The sequence below is a fragment of the Haliotis rufescens genome, unplaced genomic scaffold (genome assembly GCF_023055435.1).
Source record: "Haliotis rufescens isolate VD_foot unplaced genomic scaffold, xgHalRufe1.0.p SCAF_3, whole genome shotgun sequence".
NCBI lineage: Eukaryota > Metazoa > Mollusca > Gastropoda > Lepetellida > Haliotidae > Haliotis > Haliotis rufescens.
The window spans coordinates 3,174,355-3,195,203 of record NW_025964001.1 but is presented as its reverse complement, the minus strand read 5'-3'; the positions used below and the strand labels follow the sequence as shown (position 1 = coordinate 3,195,203).

Genomic DNA, 20,849 nt, shown 5'->3' with positions numbered 1-20,849 from the left:
CATGAGTACCCCACTCCGAGTCAACCAGTCCTTGTGTTAGCCCTTTAATGCCGAGCGCCAGGCAGGGTAACAACAATTACCATCTTCTAACATGACGCGTCTAAAACAAATCTCGCTAAATAAAATATTACTGTAGAAAATATGATTAATTGTAGAATCACATATCCTGATTTCAAGTAATATTATATATTTGATTATGTGAAACTCATTGACTGGACAAATAGAAGATGATGTAGATGCGGCTTACAGAATAGTGTCATTCCCGTAACAGCATAGTTTACATAGGGAAAGCAAAACATTGCTTAACGCTTTAACGGAGTGAATACTCCTTTGAGAATCCAATTGTTCGTGAAACATGAGGGAAGAATATTGCTCTGAGCATCTTAAAACGTATAAATTGGGATTTTTAAAAGTTTCTGCTATGAAATCTCTTCACATTGATTAAACACGGTGTTAGCCTATCTTTAGCCCATAGATCATATGCTTCTACTACGCTCTGGACTTGGCAGAAATGTATGATCTTTTAATTCCCCCTTTTAATACTTAGTCGACTGTGGGAAAGTTTTAGAAGTTTTATCTGCCAATAATTGTAAACTGAAGCGCGTGCTCGTGTTTTATCTGGGGGAGGGGGGAGGGGTGAGGGGTGAGGGGGTGAGACAGTCGTCTAATGCGCCGCAATTCGCTGACAACTCACTGACATATATTCTCTTGGCGAATTTGTTGCGTTTGTTATTTGTCTGCGGCTACAGCGAATGTGTACTTCATATAGTCTAATACACCGGCGGAACCACTTGGATGACGGAGGAACACGCACGCACGCACGCACGCACGCACGCACGCACACGCACGCACGCACACACACACGCACACACACACACACGCGCGCACACCCACACCCACGCACGCACGCACACCCACACGAGCACACACACACGCACACACACACGCACGCACACGCACACACACCACTATACATTCTATATTCTGTGATATCAGCCGCAGTAACCGAACCATGAAAATAAAGTACATCGCTATTTTCGCCAAGTCACTGTATCACCATTTACTGCGTTATTTCAAGTATGTTTTGAAATCTTAATACAGTGTGTTTTCGTCGTATATAGTAGGTTATTTTTTGCACCGAGTATGTGTTTAATAATATTCATTAGTCTCTCGGCTAATTTTTATTTCATTTCATTAAGACAATTTAACAACTGTTTTCCTGCTCATTTCAGAGTCTGGATGCAGGTCTGAGGTAGACCCAGTGCCGCGCGATTGCAATTCTAAATGCGCGTCAGAAAATTAACACGGTCGCCAGGGGCTTCAGCTGTCTTCGCATATTAACCCCTGCATTGTAGCTTAAACCGCGGCTGCTACCACTGCAGGATTAACTCATGCCTGCATCTACACAGTGTCCAAGTGTCTGGCAACAGGATGTAGATGTGATGGATGTAACTATTTATATTCCAGGATATCATCTAAAATGTGGTGTTGCGATAGATATAAAGGTTTCATTGTTGGCTCATATAGGCCACGTCCTGCTTTATGATAGTATCAGATACGGCGGAATTGGATGCAGAGCATGGTCACAGAAAGCGGAGATGACGTGACTTGTTTGTTTGTTTGTTGTTAACGCCGCACTCAGCAATGTTCAAGCTATTTGACGGCGGTCTGTGTATAATGGAGTCTGCACTGTAACTAATGTGTTTAGATCCTAAACACAAACCTATAATTTTGACATGTTTTGGTCTTAACATTTTTAGGATTGTGTTTAGCAGCTAAACGTGTTTAGGGTGTTCATAAAAATCGTTTGTGAACTAGTTCAAATATCACTTCTCGCGCACCTGTGTATTATTTCAGTCATCCGAACGGCATGTCCTGATGACGTCACACTAAGAATGACGTCATAGCTGAAGATTGTTGACGTAATTCGATAAATTGTGGTTTTGTGGGACAGCGGTGGTGATCACTGCATTTTTCAAAAGGGAAGCTCAAAAGGATTAAAAAATAGTGGGTAATAAAGAAATTATTACACTCACACGTGTGTCATACTGATATTATGAAACTCGTGTGAGAATGCATGCTTTCACTCGGGAAATACAAGAATTCTGACACTCGTTTCGTGAAACCAGTATGACACGCATGCTCGTATAATAATTGCTATGTAAGTCTCAAATCACGTATAAAGCGAATATCTATTTCAACTTGGCGTGTAATACTCTTAATACGGATCACACTACTATTACTACCTTCTATATCGCAATAACCTACATCATTGTACTGGGAATGACCGTTGAACTGTTTCGAAACAAGTGCTTAAATACCGTAGCCATGTTTTACATCCAACCTTACAGAATACAGTAGAGACCATTGACAAATGAGGCCTTTGACACTGCTAGCAACATTATCTACACAGTGAACTCACCCGTAGTCGGTGTTGATGTAGCCTCTGTTTGTTGACACTGTCACTGTGGGATATGGCGTCTTGATGACTCTGTTTGTTGGTATCAAGTTTACTCCTGATAGTATCAAACGCTATCACTTCACATGGTGTTTGACGGTTTGTTTTGGTGACGCTGCATATTCAATAATTACTACGCTTCTATAAATAGCTCTACTGATAGCGGCTGTTTGATGCGTTGTGTGGCTGGGCGCTCGCCACACTTAATTACCTTTCAGCGTTCAAACAAATTGTCGGGAAGCAAATAGATTTGTTCGCGCATCACTAGGCAGCCGTGACGTCACATGCACCATGTTCGGGTGTTACCTGTGAGCATGCAGGTAAGGTATAGATCAAAGAGATCCGACACGGCAGACACAATGTGCTGAATAATGAAAGGCGCGACTCCGGTGCTTTCAAGGGCAACACGTGTTTCATCATGGCTGACTGAGATCGGCGTTGGTGGGGGCTGAACCGACATTGACGCAGTTGGACTATATACGTATGGATAAGATTTATGGATGAACAACTTCTTTATTACAATTAGGAGCGACGTTTCGGTGTAGGTTCTAACACGTTGTCAAGCAAGTGAACATTGCCCGGATTTTGTCTGTAAAATTTCGATATGCCATGTAAACTGCCGAGCAAAAGAATATATACTTGGTAAGATGAACCAAGCAATAAATGGTTATTCGATGGTGATGTATTGTTTACGGAGCAGTTTGCAGTGTTTCGGCAGCTTCTTTCTGACTAGTAACGCTTTTATAAATGTTTGTAATATTTTGGTCAATCCACGGACTTATATACGGTTATATAGGTCCGTGGTCAATCGAATCTTTTTTCATGTGTATATTTTGTTTTGTCCGGCAGTTTCGTAATGCTCACATGCTGAGTTTATTTGACCTCTAACTACTTTTACAGTATAACCCCGTTCATCCGGACTTCTCATTGAAATCGTCGGGGTTAACGAACGTTCTGATTAACGAATCCCGGCACATCGTGTCATGTCACTGTTTACATAGGGAAGTATGCCCGCAAGTAATCGACCGAAGGACGGTGTTTCCGGGGTAACAGGATCCGGTGAAACGAGTAACATATTGTAGGATGTCTGTGAATGGGAGATTTAGAAATGTCCAGATGAAATTGCTTCAGACATGGATATTTTCTCTTTGATTTGAAAGCGAGCAAAGAAATTCAATGAGATTGCAATGGGGGCAAGAATCTACCAGCAGACGACAATAGGAATCCATGATTTGGGCACGGGTGGCCCAGTCGTCTAGGACGCCGCGATTCGCCGTGCAGAGTTTCGTCACGATTATGTTTCTAGGTTTGTCAGCACCATACCCGTGCTCGTGGGTTTCACCGAAGTGGTAAAGGTCTGAGACCTGCATCACTTCGGGACTTCCTCCCACATCAAGCTGACACGCCGTGATGTAACTGGAATACTGTTAAAAACGGCGTTAAACTCAACCCACTCACTCACCGAACATGAATTGAATATCTTCTTAAAATCATTGACTCTTTTTGGAAAGGGAATTTTACAATTGTCTCTTTTATACATACGTTCATAATACTTACATAATAACTTCAAACTGACACACATGTGAACAGATTCGTGAAGATTCGGGTAGAATAGGACTCATCAACCCATTGTGGCCATGAGAGGCGACTATGCTTGTCATAAGAAGCGACTAACGGGATCGGGTGGTCAGGCTCACTGACGTATCCCAATTGCGTAGATCGATGCTCATGATGTCACTCACTGGATTGTCTGTTCGTGACTCGATTATTTACAGACCGACTTCATAAAGCTGGAATATTCCTGAATTCAACAAACAAACATGTGAACACTACTGTATACTACTGTAATAACAAAACAAGATGACGTCACATAAATATTAGTTGTTAGGCACTGCTTGGATAAATAAAATCATAGTTTTTTCATGTGTTTTCAGCGTTGTCACATTTACCTTTTTCACTTAAACAGTTAAAATAATCAACTATATTTATGGTGACAGAATTAGTTGTCATTAGGTTTTTGATCAGGTGAGGTATTTTGGTTTAGTGAAGAGCTGTCTGGAGTCTACGAAATATGGACATCTTAACAAGGAATGAAATTCTTCTCCCACTGCAGGGGTGTTATACAGATTGCACGATCGGTTTTCTGTGGAATGAGGTGAGGTGAAATGGGGTTTAACGTCGCGTCCAAGCGACATGCATGCACGTGTGTGTGTGTGTGTGTGTGTGTGTGTGTGTGGCTGCTTGTACTAGTCCGGACTGATGCCGATTTATAGTGCTAGCTCACTGAGATACCATACCGCATTTTAACATGAATACCCCACTGGGACACAGTATAATGACTCCGAGCCGACCAGTCCCTGTTTTAGCCCCTTAATGCCAAGCGCCAGACAGGGTAACAACAAGTACCATCTTTTAACGTCTTTTGGTATGTTGCGGCCGGGGATCGAACTCCGGACCTTCCGCTCTATCACTAGACCACGGAGGCGGTCTGTGGGATGATGACCCGGCGCCCGGTTTCTATTGGAAGATGGGAACTGCAAGTTCCAAACTTTAAAATTGGCAAATAGTTACTGATATGTAACATAAATTGTCTTTCAAAATTAACTGTATCCTTATAATATTGGTATTATTGGCCTTTGGAACTGGCAGTGACTTTGTGCCTGCTGCAGAAATTGTTCTTTGAAATTCTACTGATTGAACAATATACAAATTTCAAATTTTAAAAACAAAAGACATTAGCCCAACTTACAGCTCGATCTGAAATCCCGAACACACAAGAACACCCGAGATGAGTCAAATTCTGGTAGTCCTCAAGATAACTTTAACATTAAGCAAACTGAATCGGATTAACACGCACGCGGCAACTAATGCTTGTCCAAAGAGTATATCCTCTTTGAAATGGGCCCTCTGGAGCGATGTAATCGCCTGAGAAATTTGCCTGGAGACATTAAAAACATTGTTTTTAGTTGTTAAGCATAAACATTAAACTGCTGGTGAACATATTTGCAAAGTTTAAAACTAAAACTGTTATAAAAAGTTTGTTGGCGAACGTGTGTATGTTGACAACCCAGTGTTCAATTAACATCGGCGGGAGGAGGTGTGCTGACGCTGTTTGCATCTTATTTATAAATTAGTAGGGATATGAGTGAGTGAGTGGGGTTTTATGCAGCCTTGAACAGAATTTCAGTTATATAACGGCGTGTCACCTTACTGTGGCAGAAAAGCCAAAATGACCAAGGCCGTAGATGTCCAGCACGGGAATGGTGCTCACATACTAAGGATCAAAACTTATGCAATCCGGGAATCGAACAAACGGTCATCGGATCCTGTCATGCCCAAGGGACGCAACTCTCTACAGCGAATTATAGAGCATTAGACCACTGGGCTTCCCATGTCTCGGATATGTAATGAAAGTTCTTCCATGTGAATAGAGTAGAATCGATCTCTCTAAAAGGAAGTGTTTGAGAGTTCCGTAGCGATAGGGGGCGGTCGGGTAGCCTAGTGGTTAAAGCGTTCGCTCGTCACGCCGAAGACGGGTTCGAATCCCGACATGGGTAAAATGTGTGAAGCCCATTTCTGGTGTCCCCCGCCGTGATATTGCTGGAATATTGCTAAAAGCGGCGTAAAACCAAACTCACTCACCCACTCACTCCATAGTGATAGCGGTTATGCTTGTGCTGTGGATGACAGCCATGGTTAAGTCGCTTGAGCTGATGATTCTCGTGTGTATTGATTTCACGCCGACATGTTTTATTCGTAATACGGATCCGTATCGAGGTTCAAAGGGGTTTGTGATTTATATGTTTGAATAAATTGTCCGAATGCCAAGACATATGATATACCGATTCAAGAGGAAACAGGATGAGATATGTAGCTATTGTTGACTACTGAACTATGCAAAAACAGTGTATTTGATGTCAGGTATAGCACCAAGACGTGTTCATTTCACCACGATGCGGATTATATATATTTTACAAGAGCTTCATATTTCCTCCGCAAAACCAACCCGGGAAAGTACAGTTGGGCCAGTGATCTGAGGCAGCACATCCGTAAGCTTCCATAATCCGATGGTCGTGGGTTCGAATCCAAAATTATGATCGGCCAAGTAGTAAACATGCACGACATACATCAATGTTCTCTACCTTCCCGCATTAAGCTGGCACGTCGTTGTATGGCTGTCATACTGCAGAAAGCGGCGTTAAAGCTTTGCGATGCACCAGAACTGAAATAGGAATCAATATGATGCGCACGTAAAATCTCTAACTAGCCCCATTAAGTCAACGATCTTGCACTATACAATTTCAAAATTTTCCAAGCAAGGTCATGGGATCGTTTTCATCATTCGGGTACGATTTAAGAATTTAACCCGATATATCTAAGAAAGTAATCCGGGGTTTGGAATATTACCTCTGAAGTGTCAAAAACACCAGGGCCCACTTGCACAAAGCGATCTTAGCGCTACGACTATTGTAAGCTTATGTTAAAGTATGGGAGTTAAGATCATCTTAGCGCTAAGATCGCTTTGTGCAAGTGGGCGCTGGACACCATACGAGACATTGCACCAGGAACTGTTTGTTTGTTTGTTGTTTAACGCCGAACTCAGCAGTATTCCAGCTATATGACGGCGGTCTGTAAATAATCGAGTCTGGACCAGACAATCCAGTGATTGACATCACGAGCATTGTGGCATCTGGCAGTGTGGGTTCGAATCCCGGATCGGACACAACCCAGAAAGGTACGAGAATCTGTACTTCACTAAGAAAGTGTTATCCCAAATATAACATTTTTTACATCATATTAATAGTTATAATAACTCACATACTTGTGTCGTTAATCTCTATGAATTGTCTCGTGTATGTAGTCAGTCATCGAAAGCATATATTTACTAACGTGATTAACCCCCTTTCGCGAACACCTGGTGTCATCACTGATTTCCAATCTCATTAAAATCAGATCTTACTTTTCGCTACCGCTAAACAAAGATCTGAGGACATCCCATTACGGGTCACGTCAGAACGACCTTTCGCGAATTTTGACCGACCAATGAAATGACTGACAAGAAATCGATATTGGCCAATCAGAAGGCAGCTTTCTCGAGCTTTACGACACTAGTTTCAAACTGGCGTCTACGCTTCGAAACATATTTTGACGTATTCTAAGAACTAAGATCTGATTTAAATGAGATTGCACTGATTTCCAGTGATCTGTTCATATAACTGCACCGTTATTTCGCCTTTTACGCCCAATTGAATCTGTTGTTGTTGCGAGTGGGGTCGGGGTGTCATTTAGTTACACATATATGTGAGTTCACTTAACTCTTTTCGATCGGTTTAATTACATATGCTCCCAAGGCGCCGCAATTCTATGTGCTGAGTTGCGTCTCTTGGGCACATCGAAAATCTGTGATTGTTGGTTCGAATCTCGGTTCGCCTCGATTATGTTTCTAGGTTTGTCAGCACCATATCCGTGCTCGTGGGTTTCAGCAATGTGGTTAAACGTCTGAGACCTGCATCACTTCAGGCTTTCCCCCCACATTAAGCTGACACGCCATGATATAACTGGAATATTGTTCAAGGCAGCGTTAAGCCCCACTCACTCACTTATTCCAGTTGACCAATAGATTAATGACAACTTACACTTAAGTGCAGTCAAGGAATCTATGGTATAACGTTTCAATGCCGTCTTAACAAAATGCAAACGTATCCTTGTCATTTTGCCAATTGTGTATAGGAATATTTGTGTTGTTATTATTGTATAGTTTAGTTGGTATTGAATAGCTCTACTGACCAACTTACTTGAACTCGTCGTCATATCAATAGAAATAAGAAAAGCACATAGGTCTGTTTGTTGGCAGTTTGAGAGGTGTGGGGTTGGTTTTATTCAACGCTAGTTTCGATATGTCCTTAGCCTGTTCATTGCCTTGGTACACATCTATTAGGGGATTCTTTATTTCTTTGCTGATTAACGCCGTACCATTTTTCTTTTTCAGATTTGACAAGGCAAGACAGAGAATTGCAGGTACTCTTATTAGATTATAGGTTTGGTTTTTGTTGTTGAATGGCGCACTCAACAACATTCAGCTATATGACGGCGGTCTGTAAATAATCGAGTGTGGACGTGACAATCCAAAGACTGACGTCATGAGCATCGATCTATGCAATTGGGATTCAATGACATGCATTAACCAAATCAGCGAGCCTGATCGCCCGATCCCGTTAGTCGCCTCTTACGACAAGCATAGACGCCTCCTACGGCAGGCATAGACACCTCCTACGGTAAGCATAGTCGCCTCTTACGACAAGGATAGACGCCTCTTACGACAAGCATAGTTGCCTCCTACGGTAAGCATAGTCGCCTCTTACGACAAGGATAGTCGCCTCCTACGGTAAGCATAGTCGCCTCTTACGGCAAGCATAGTCGCCTCCTACGGTAAGCATAGTCGCCTCTTACGACAAACATAGTCGCCTCTTACGACAAGCATAGACGCCTCCTACGGCAAGCATAGTCGCCTCTTACGGCAAGCATAGTCGCCTCTTACGGCAAGCATAGTCGCTTCTTACGGCAAGCATCGTCGCCTCTTTTCACAAGCATAGTCGCCTCTTACCACAAGCATAGCCGCCTCCTACGACAAGCATAGTCGCCTCCTACGGTAAGCATAGTCGCCTCTTACGACAAACATAGACGCCTCCTACGGCAGGCATAGTCGCCTCCTACGGCAAGCATAGTCGCCTCTTACGGCAAGCATAGTCGCTTCTTACGGCAAGCATCGTCGCCTCTTTCCACAAGCATAGTCGCCTCTTACCACAAGCATAGCCGCCTCCTACGACAAGCATAGCCGCTTCTTACCACAAGCATAGTCGCCTCCTACGACAAGCATAGCCGCTTCTTACGGCAAGCATAGTCGCCTCTTACCACAAGCATAGTCGCCTCTTACCACAAGCATAGTCGCCTCTTACGGCAAGCATAGTTGCCTCTTACGACAAGCATAGTGGCCTCTTACGGCAAGCATGGGAAAGGGGATTCACTCACCTAGTTCAGACACTGCTCCTAAAACCCCACGAGACCTAAGTGTACTGTACTCAACAAACCCTCAGAGTAGATGAAGCAAAGAAAGTGCCCAACACCTGTGACAACAATCTTGACATACACTCCAGCTTAAATCTAATATATTCCGACCCTGCGAGACAAAGTGCTGTCAGCACCCTGAGCAAACACATTGTATGGATTCCAACGCTACATGAAAGTTATTAGATCATCATGTTGATAATATTATTATCATCATCGCTATTTTTGTTGGATTAGTATCATCATTAGTATTACCACTGGTTATTATTCTGTATTTATTATTAATCTCATAATTATTATGTCAACAAGTTTTGAATGTGTCTTTTAATAACTTTATGGATTGACTGAGGCTCCGGTGGTCAAGTAGGAAAGTCAGCCGCAAATCGCTCTGTATAGTTACGTCCCTTACCTCTGCCAGGATCCACTAATCACGGTTCAAATCCCAAATTCGCCACGATCTCTGGTTTGACACGCTGTGATATAACTGAAATACTGTTCTTTGGCTTTAACCCCAAATGACTCACTTATTGATGAAGTGGCTTCCATTGTGGCTTCCATTGTGGCTTCCATTGTGGCTTCGCGATATATTATCATGCACTGTAATGTAGTGAGTGAGTGAGTGAGTTTGGTTTAACGCCACTTTTAACAGTATTCCAGTTATATCGCGGCGTGTAAGCTTAATGTGGGAGGAAAGCCCAAAGTGATGCAGGTCTCAGACATTTACCACTTCGGTGAAAACCCACGAGCACGGGTATGATACTGACAAACCTAGAAACATAATCGGAGCGAACCGGGATTCGAACCCATAATCATAGGTTTCTGGCGTGCCCAAGGGACGCAACTCAGCACACCGAATCGCGGCGCCTTAGACGACTGGACCACCTGCAATACATGTTTCAATGTCCCCCTGTAAATATTGTATGATAGCCAATCACCCTATAGGACTGCTTGTGTCAGGCGATAGCGTTGATATTTATTATGTAAACGATGAGTGTGCCATGTGGGGATATTGAACCAGTTTGTTAACCGAACTTTATGAACGAAGTCTTGTGATGTATATACAACGCACTGGTATTAATCCTGCATTAATCAATGCATGTTTATACCTTTAAAATAGAAAGCGGTATGTCACATTATGAAGACAACACAGGATAGACTGACAAGGATGCTGCACATATTCCCCAAATCTTCTTTTTTTGTAAACACGTGACGTATTTCAATAAAATAGGATGGGGATGAGGTGGGGATGTCCAAGTTGTCATGCACTGATGAAACTAGTGACCCTCCCTTAACGCTTGTCCTATTTCTGGGTGACCCCCCACCTCAACTACCCATGTCCTTGTTCAATTATACACGACCCTCCCTGAAATGACAAAATGCAAACACACTTTATATTTTATTATAAATTTCCAGCTTATTCATGACCCTCCATAGAGACTGCGATGTTTTTGGTGTCTCTCTCCTCATTTGAGTAGATTGGACTGTTCCATTACGCACGTACAGGTGTTGTCTCAGCTGATCCCTGTATAACAAATGCGGTACAATCAGTTTCAAAGCCAGTTTTTTGCCTGCAATATCAAATTTCACGATGTATATGAGTCTAGCAGTTAATTCTTAACCTACACTGAAACTGCTTGGTAGAAAATGATAATCACGACGTCTAAAGATTAAGAAGAAATGCAAAGTGGAGCGAATGTCCCCTTTAATCAAAATAAGATTAACTGGTAACCACATACAGCCTAGATGTTTATGTCATACTCATCCTTACTTGACTCTTCTCAATATGGTTCAAGTACTGATTCGTTAGTTTACTAATGGTGGTTTGTACTTTGAATATAATTCATGGAGGTATATAGTCTAACTTTGCAAATTGTTCTGATATATAATTGTTAGATGTTATATGTGTAATATAGATACGTTTCTGTGAAAAAATGCTAAAATGCAATACAATGGCCGATAGTTCCTACTAAATCACATAATTCACAATGGTAGGAATTTGGAGTTTATATTTTGGGTCTGCAATTTACTTTCGTAGCTACACACAGGAGGCGGGGCTGCACATGGAAACAAGAGTGACCTCCCTTTAAAGGGCGGAAGTGCTCAACAAAATGGAGTCTTATATGAAATAGCTCTTTCTTGGCAAGTGATTATTTGATGCCTGCTGCTCAATATGTCTTTGGAGGAGTTAGATCAGGTATGTATGGAGTCCTTCAAAGACAAATAAGATACTTTGTATTTGTTAAAAGTATTTAGGCGGCATCTTACGTGTACGAATTGGATACAAACATTCGTGACTTTTATTTCTACTTCGTATCGCAGCACAGTTTGTCCTGTCAAAAAAAGTTAATTCTTCAATGAATTACATACAATTCACAACACGATTCCTCGAAAAAACAATGTCGCATAAGTAAAAGTTCCTGTCTTTTCACAGACTGTGTTAACTTATGGACAGCAATGTTAATTATAGGCCATGTTTATGTCTACTATACTACTATGTATACACAAGGACTGGGACGAGTCCAAATTTACTACCCGGATACCCGCTATAGGTCTCAAGAGTTGGGTACAAAATGTCCGAATTGGAACTGTTTTAACGCAGCCCTGGCAAAAAATATTTAGATATATGATCATGTACACACTGCAGTTGATAGACACTTTATCCTTACTCGAACATATAAAAGTCAGAACGAATGCCTGCATAGTGAGAAAAAAATGTGAACATTAGCTATTCTTGTAGTGTAACCATTGAGTTTTATTGTTAATGTCATTAAATAGTATGTCATGTGATTAAGCACGGGTCCGGGTAGTCATGTGGGTACCTGGGTCCTACTCACGACCCACCTGACCCAAGTACCCGAGTTACCCGTCCCAGCCCTAGTATACACAGTATATTAGCAAGCCATCACAGTCTGTGGCGAGTGTAAAAAGTTCATTCACTATAAAATTTCATACCAAAGACATTAACTTAAACCTGAAATCAGTTCATGCTCTCTTTAAATAGGTGGTCACACCTGAATTATGAATCACACAATCTGAGATTCATTATTCAGGTATATCACACTATAAAAGATACCGTATTCGACGTAATAAGCACCCAGGGCGCTCTCAAAATTAGAAATAGGGGGCTCTTATTAGAATATTATTTTGGTGGAAAAAAACAGAATTGAAAGATAAATGTCGTGGTTTATGCTGACAGCCTGAAATGTTTATATACGACAGATGTATTTTCCCAGAATTTAATTGCCCATAATTAAGGGTGCATATAGCACACGAGTGCGTATTATACGCGCGTAAATAAGTCTTGTGTACATTGATCAATCGTAAGGGGAGCTAATTGGGATTGTTCACTGGCCAATATATTAGCAAATATCGCCATGGGCGCTTATTAGAGCGGGGCGCTTATTACGTCGAATATGGTATAAGAATTGAATTAAAAGCAGACATGTTATTGTGTTACTAGGGAATAAGGTGAGAAGGGTTTCCATGCTTGAAAGTTTTTCATTCACATTAGCTTTTCATCCAAGCAGCTAGTACATGTATCTTTATCTTTATTTCACGTACTGAAGAGGCCATAGGCCTATAGTACAATTTGAAGAATATACAATTTTATAAAATTTATGTACATATCTCACCAAATCACCTCACGTCATTCCACATCGCATCTCAACACAGTCACATAATTTCACACATACAGTACAATACCATACCCTGTAATTTCATAATTTCTATTTTAACATATCACAACTTGTTATATCATACAACATATTCTATAACATCATATCATATCATTATAATAAGATCATACTATATAGTATTATTTCATATACCATTATCATATCATAACATACCATCGTACCATATATCACACCTATATTATATCACATTTCAACATGTCATATCACACAACACATTAGCAATTTTATAGCTTGTCCCATCATATCTTATCATATCATACCATATAATGCCATGTCATTCCATGCCAATTTATATCATATCAATCAGTTAATATTTATTCAACACTGGAAGACCGCAAGCCATATAATATGTACACTAAAAAACAGTATTTACACAATTTCTATAATACACATAACATATTGCATCATATCCCCTCATGTATCATATCACACCACAACACTTATCATATCATATCATATCACATCATGTCATGTCACATCATATCATTTCATATACATATAACTATACTAAACCATTTGTAATATCACGTCCCACAATATCATATGACAGCCTAATAGTTTAATACCATTTCTAACTCTTTTGTTTGTAGTTTATTCAGATGGCAAATATCTATAAATATGTACTTGATGTATATACACAATAGTTTCCTAATACCAAGCAGCTAGTACATGTAGTAGTAGTACCCTTTCACACCTGGATGAAGAGTGGCGAGGTCACTTGCATGAAGAGACACCACCTGTATACTGTCATGTAACCTGTGTATCAGTGCAGGGCAGGAGTGATGCCATAGAAACTCTTGTCCTCAGTCATCAATCCACCCAAAGATGTATATACGTCTTTGATCCACCTAACTGCTGCAGGCACTGTGATGAGCATTGCTTAACCTCGCCTGATTATGACCTGTGCACAGGACCACATGCCAAACCCATCTACTTCTGTAATGCAAATAATTAAAGTTGAATTCCAAATGGAACAGAATATGCCCCTTATTTTTGTTGTAAGCAAACCTAGAATCTAGTAACAACATAGATATTACTGTGATGTGTGATTTTTGTGCAGGAGCCGTTCAGTGTTCATGAATTTGTTGAACGGTTGGCATGGAAGACGATGGGGAGCCGAGCCCGGCACACCAGTCCGGAGGACTTCGACCCCATGCTACTTCACAGCACCTTCGAGAAGGTCATCCGCGACCTGAAGGAGAAGAATGTGATGATTGCCAGGAAGATAGAAAAACTGGAAAATAATTGCAAAGATGAGGAGAAGAGACACTGGCAGCGGGTTTCAGAACTACAGAAAAAGAATCAGGTGAGTGTATTATAGACATGATAAATCTAACAAAAGTAATTCAAGTTATTCCGTTACCATGGTTACTATTTTCAGCCCTTTACAATCTTTTGAAAGTAGCAGAGGGGTAAAGGATACATTTACATCTTGTTTAGTTAGGGTATGAAGTATAGCACTAATTACCATAATTACAGAATAGTCAGGGCTCGATTGAGCTATATAAAACATGCACAAGTGCAACCTATTGACGAGAAATTCAACCTAATATTTATGTCTACTTGTACATGCGCCAAGTGCATGTAAAAAAAATCAAATTTGTCTCTGTCTAACCCTTACTTGTCCTCGCAAAATTGATATTTTAACACAGTGAATATCTCTTAGGTTTGTTTATCATTCTACACCACTAATACCTGTGTTACGTGTAATTTGTCGTGCTTTCTTAATCTTGACGTTATCATACTGTTGGTACTGTAAGATTGTGTGCACATGTTCCTATTACATTTTAAAGCAATGTGTCATTAATTTATGTGACACTGGCAGCAGATAGGCCTATGTTTCAAGTTTGATAAATTTATGGGACCCGGGTGCAACATGGTTTTGTCTGGTGCAGCTACGTGTTCATGTCAACATGCACCTGGTGCAAGTTAAATCAAGTTCTATAAATTGAGTCCTTGTAGTGTTCATGCTCTGCTTCATTAAATTTCACTGATTGATTAAAGATCAATGATGTCAACATGGTTTTGTATTTGAATGTATACATGTTTGGCAATCTCATTAAAATCAGATCTTAGTTCTCGCTGCCGCTGAACAAAGATCTGAGGACATCTCATTACGGGTCACGTCAGACCGACCTTTCGCAAACTCTGACTGACCAATGGAATTACTGACAAGAAGTCGACATTAGCCAATCAGAAGGCAGCCTTCTCGTGCTTTATGGCACTAATTTCTAATTGGCGACTACGCTTCGAAACATATTTTGACAAATTCTCTCTTAAAAATTTGAAACCTGAACAAAAGAACGTTCTAGAATGGCTAATATATGGTCTAGATTGTATAGATTCAGTCGTTAAGCCCGTAACTATCGTTCGCAATACCCTGTTTTAACGTTTTCGAGGCTTCATGATAAGAAATCACATTCCGACTGTCACTTTCTTGATCTGGTAAGCGACGCTCTGATTGGTCGGATAAAAGGTCGTTCTGACGTGACCCCTAATGGGATGTCCTCCCGCTACCGCTAAACAAAGATCTGATTTTGATAAGATTGACATGTTTAGCAAAACGTTTAGACCAGTGGTATGAGCATCTGATTGTGGTGATGTATTCAATAAAGAGTATTAAAAAATCAACAGGGTTGGCACCTTGTTTGAAGTTATCAGCCTTAATGATGATATCAAGATATCAATATCTACTTTCAAGGATGCTTTTCATAAAAATAATGGTAATTTTTCTGTTTGTTATGATCGTTTTTCTTTTGCAGGCCTTGTACACCCATTTCCAGAAGTTGGATGAGCGTATCAACTATGTGGCTACGAAGGTCGTTCACCTGGGGGACCAGCTGGAGGGGGTCAACACCCCCCGGGCCAGAGCTGTCGAGGCTCAGCGCTTGATGAACTACCTGTCTGAGTTCCTGGCAGATGAGGCACTCAAGTCTCCTGTCTTGACAGACCCTTTCCAGGTGAGCTAACTACCTCCTAGCATTGGTGTTTCCAAAATAAACTCACAGTTGTCAGAAAAACTGAAATGCAGTGATAAACACAAATAACATGTTGCTGTTTATTTCTTGAGTATTTTTTTTTTTGTTTCACACATTTGATCACATTTGTCATGTGGGTGCTGATAAATCTAGAAACTACAGTTTTGAGATGTTTGTTTGAACCACATGTTTATGGTGTCTATTTTAGAGGTGTGTGGTAATACCGGCTTACCATGTTTACTGGTATTCCATGATTTGAACTATTGAAGAATCTGTATCACAATACATTTGGAAAATACTGGTATATTGCATTTATTAAAAACATGCAGATTTTCAGCTTGTTGGCTAAGTTTGCATAAGTGATTTTGAATTGAAATTTTTAAATTAAAAAATTTGCAACTGTTTCCATGTTTGGTGAAGCGACCAGCTTCCTGTATATAATGTATCTGATACACATGAGTTGTTACCATTATACCATAGCAACATCCAACAAAAAATGGCGGACGAGTATGAAAACGTCCAAACAAAATCAGACATTTCGGACTTAAAAAAGAAAAAAATGATCAGAAAATCAAATTGCAGATGAAAGAACACATGCAAAAGACTGTGGTACATATTGAAATGCATTGAATAAAGACAGGTCATTACCCATCACTAGTCTGTTAGTCCAGCAATGGTCTGTCTATCTAGATCCTGCTTCCATGTGCCCATTTGTAGCATGATGACTCAGCATACGCTTTTGTGTAACTCGAACTGTGCGACTTCCACAAACCAGAAAGGATGTTACAAGACTGGAACTCCATTCACTTTTCTTATGGGAAGAATGGGAGTTCAAAGTTTGGGGTCATGTTTTCCCAGACCAATGTCATGCGACTGGAAATGCTTTAAGTTCCTGGTCCGTGGGGTAGCCTAGTGGTTAAAGCATTCGCTCATCACAGCGAAGACCAGGGTTCAATTCTGCACTTGGCTACATTGTGTGAAGCCCATTACTGGTGTCCCCTGTTGGAGTATTGCTGGAATATTGCTAAAAATAGGTAAAACCATACTCATTCCTTTTACGTTTATAATTAAAGGCGGGTACTTTTTTCTTTTTTGTTGTTGAGTATTTTGATGACCTTGAATGTAATTGTCGACTGTGACATCATCCATCTCCTGTGGTGTGTTGTAGCTCCAGCTGACGGCGGATGTCATCCAGAAGCTCCACATGATCGCCCTGGAGCTCCCCGGGGGCAAGTGAGTCCTCGGCACTGCCGGCACACGCCAATATAAATAGTATAGGGAGATTATCAGCTGAGTGTTTTCTGTATCATAATATCAAATGTTAGGAATACAAATTATATTGTGCGAGCCTTATGTGATCATCATGCATTTACTTTATTCCTAATATTTGATATTTATGATTTAGAAACCCTCTTTATTCTATAATGTCCTTCTTAAAATAATCAATGTTTAAGAGGTTATTTTCTCAATGAAGGTACTTTAGAAACACCTATGTAAGTACATCTTCCCGAGGCAAAGGAGTTATTTGACTTCAGAAGTCCAGTTTCCACCCTTGCCGAACTAGGCTGGAATTTTTAGGCTTGATCTTAACTCCATCAGTGGCTATTACATGTCATGTCCCTTCTTTGTCCCCCCCACTGACCACTCAGATTCCATCTCTCATATCACTTGAGTTGCTTCAAAGAAACTGGTTGCGCCCAGTCAAGACGATCTCATAATAAACCGGGTTTTACCTCGTGAAGTGCATCAGATCACTTGAGCACGTTTATTTAAAACATGAAAAGATTGGGAAAATATGTGATGAAGCTCAGTCGACAGCACACATGCTCTGCAAATCCTGCAATCGAAAGAATTCAGCACGGTTGTTCCCATGTTATATATGAACCAGATGTCGAGTTCAGCTAACTCCCTTGCCTCGGGAAGATGATCAGTCAACTGTTTCTTTTATCATATAGTTCCAGATGATTTGCAGCCATGTTTGTGTACATAATCGGCCACACATCAGAAAAGCCCTATCTAAGCTTATTGGTAATGTTTGTAACTAGACTACTGAGTAGGCAGACATTAAACCGATGTCTTGATATTAAAAGTACTTCCTGCTTGGTGACCTGATGTGCATATTTATAGGATCATGATACCAAGTATATTGGATTTACACGTATAAGCACGGAGCAACTTGTTCATAATACTGATGTTTAGTTACTAACTGGTGGATAATTCATAACTGTTAAGTGTATATACCATATTTCTTTTTCAGGTTTGACAAGGCAAGACAGAGGATTGCAGGTACTATAAAGTGACTTTAACCCAATCTGAAAATCCCACCTTCAGAATGATATTCATTGCAAATGAAAATTTCAATGTGTAATTTAACATTTGTTTAATATTATGACTCCAGATTTGATGATACAACATGATCTTTCACTTATATTCTAACATTGACTCAACGTGCTCAAAGTAAATTGAAAAATGTATTTGTCACTGATAATATGATATAGTGAGTAGATGCATGTTTCATGTAGGAAATGAGATATTTACACTTATTCACATAATTCAGTCTTAGACTGTGTCTACGCTGCATCTATCATATAGAGTCCCCCTGTTTGTGATGTGTCCTCCATGTTATGACAGTTGTTATTTCTTGCTGGTCGTGTGTTCCAGACAAGTACGACTCGGTGGAGAAGGAGTTGATCGGGGAGTTAGAGTCCCCCTGTTTGTGATGTGTCCTCCATGTTATGACAGTTGTTATTTCTTGCTGGTTGTGTGTTCCAGACAAGTACGACTCGGTGGAGAAGGAGTTGATCGGGGAGTTAGAGTCCCCATGTTTGTGATGTGTCCTCCATGTTATGACAGTTGTTATTTCTTGCTGGTTGTGTGTTCCAGACAAGTACGACTCGGTGGAGAAGGAGTTGATCGGGGAGTTAGAGTCCCCATGTTTGTGATGTGTCCTCCATGTTATGACAGTTGTTATTTCTTGCTGGTCGTGTGTTCCAGACAAGTACGACTCGGTGGAGAAGGAGTTGATCGGGGAGTTAGAGTCCCCATGTTTGTGATGTGTCCTCCATGTTATGACAGTTGTTATTTCTTGCTGGTCGTGTGTTCCAGACAAGTACGACTCGGTGGAGAAGGAGTTGATCGGGGAGTTAGAGTCCCCATGTTTGTGATGTGTCCTCCATGTTATGACAGTTGTTATTTCTTGCTGGTTGTGTGTTCCAGACAAGTACGACTCGGTGGAGAAGGAGTTGATCGGGGAGTTAGAGTCCCCATGTTTGTGATGTGTCCTCCATGTTATGACAGTTGTTATTTCTTGCTGGTTGTGTGTTCCAGACAAGTACGACTCGGTGGAGAAGGAGTTGATCGGGGAGTTAGAGTCCCCATGTTTGTGATGTGTCCTCCATGTTATGACAGTTGTTATTTCTTGCTGGTTGTGTGTTCCAGACAAGTACGACTCGGTGGAGAAGGAGTTGATCGGGGAGTTAGAGTCCCCATGTTTGTGATGTGTCCTCCATGTTATGACAGTTGTTATTTCTTGCTGGTTGTGTGTTCCAGACAAGTACGACTCGGTGGAGAAGGAGTTGATCGGGGAGTTAGAGTCCCCATGTTTGTGATGTGTCCTCCATGTTATGACAGTTGTTATTTCTTGCTGGTTGTGTGTTCCAGACAAGTACGACTCGGTGGAGAAGGAGTTGATCGGGGAGTTAGAGTCCCCATGTTTGTGATGTGTCCTCCATGTTATGACAGTTGTTATTTCTTGCTGGTTGTGTGTTCCAGACAAGTACGACTCGGTGGAGAAGGAGTTGATCGGGGAGTTAGAGTCCCCATGTTTGTGATGTGTCCTCCATGTTATGACAGTTGTTATTTCTTGCTGGTTGTGTGTTCCAGACAAGTACGACTCGGTGGAGAAGGAGTTGATCGGGGAGTTAGAGTCCCCATGTTTGTGATGTGTCCTCCATGTTATGACAGTTGTTATTTCTTGCTGGTTGTGTGTTCCAGACAAGTACGACTCGGTGGAGAAGGAGTTGATCGGGGAGTTAGAGTCCCCATGTTTGTGATGTGTCCTCCATGTTATGACAGTTGTTATTTCTTGCTGGTTGTGTGTTCCAGACAAGTACGACTCGGTGGAGAAGGAGTTGATCGGGGAGTTAGAGTCCCCATGTTTGTGATGTGTCCTCCATGTTATGACAGTTGTTATTTCTTGCTGGTTGTGTGTTCCAGACAAGTACGACTCGGTGGAGAAGGAGTTGATCGGGGAGTTAGAGTCCCCATGTTTGTGATGTGTCCTCCATGTTATGACAGTCGTTATTTCTTGCTGGTCGTGTGTTCCAGACAAGTACGACTCGGTGGAGAAGGAGTTGATCGGGGAGTTAGAGTCCCCATGTTTGTGATGTGTCCTCCATGTTATGACAGTTGTTATTTCTTGCTGGTCGTGTGTTCCAGACAAGTACGACTCGGTGGAGAAGGAGTTGATCGGGGAGTTAGAGTCCCCATGTTTGTGATGTGTCCTCCATGTTATGACAGTCGTTATTTCTTGCTGGTCGTGTGTTCCAGACAAGTACGACTCGGTGGAGAAGGAGTTGATCGGGGAGTTAGAGTCCCCATGTTTGTGATGTGTCCTCCATGTTATGACAGTCGTTATTTCTTGCTGGTCGTGTG

At 41.2% G+C, this 20,849-nt stretch overlaps 1 protein-coding gene across 1 annotated transcript in view; it reads left to right on the top strand.

The window, feature by feature from the left end:
• Positions 1-11,600: 11,600 nt before the first annotated feature.
• LOC124131896 (exocyst complex component 5-like) overlaps positions 11,601-20,849 on the top strand; it is a 33,647-nt gene continuing 24,398 nt past the window's right edge. Inside the window, exons 1-5 of the mRNA XM_046495415.2 lie at positions 11,601-11,717; positions 14,279-14,524; positions 15,981-16,178; positions 17,365-17,429; positions 18,454-18,482. Coding sequence (XP_046351371.1) covers positions 11,694-11,717; positions 14,279-14,524; positions 15,981-16,178; positions 17,365-17,429; positions 18,454-18,482 — 562 coding nt within the window. The 5' untranslated portion in view covers positions 11,601-11,693. The remainder of the gene's footprint in view (positions 11,718-14,278; positions 14,525-15,980; positions 16,179-17,364; positions 17,430-18,453; positions 18,483-20,849) is intronic.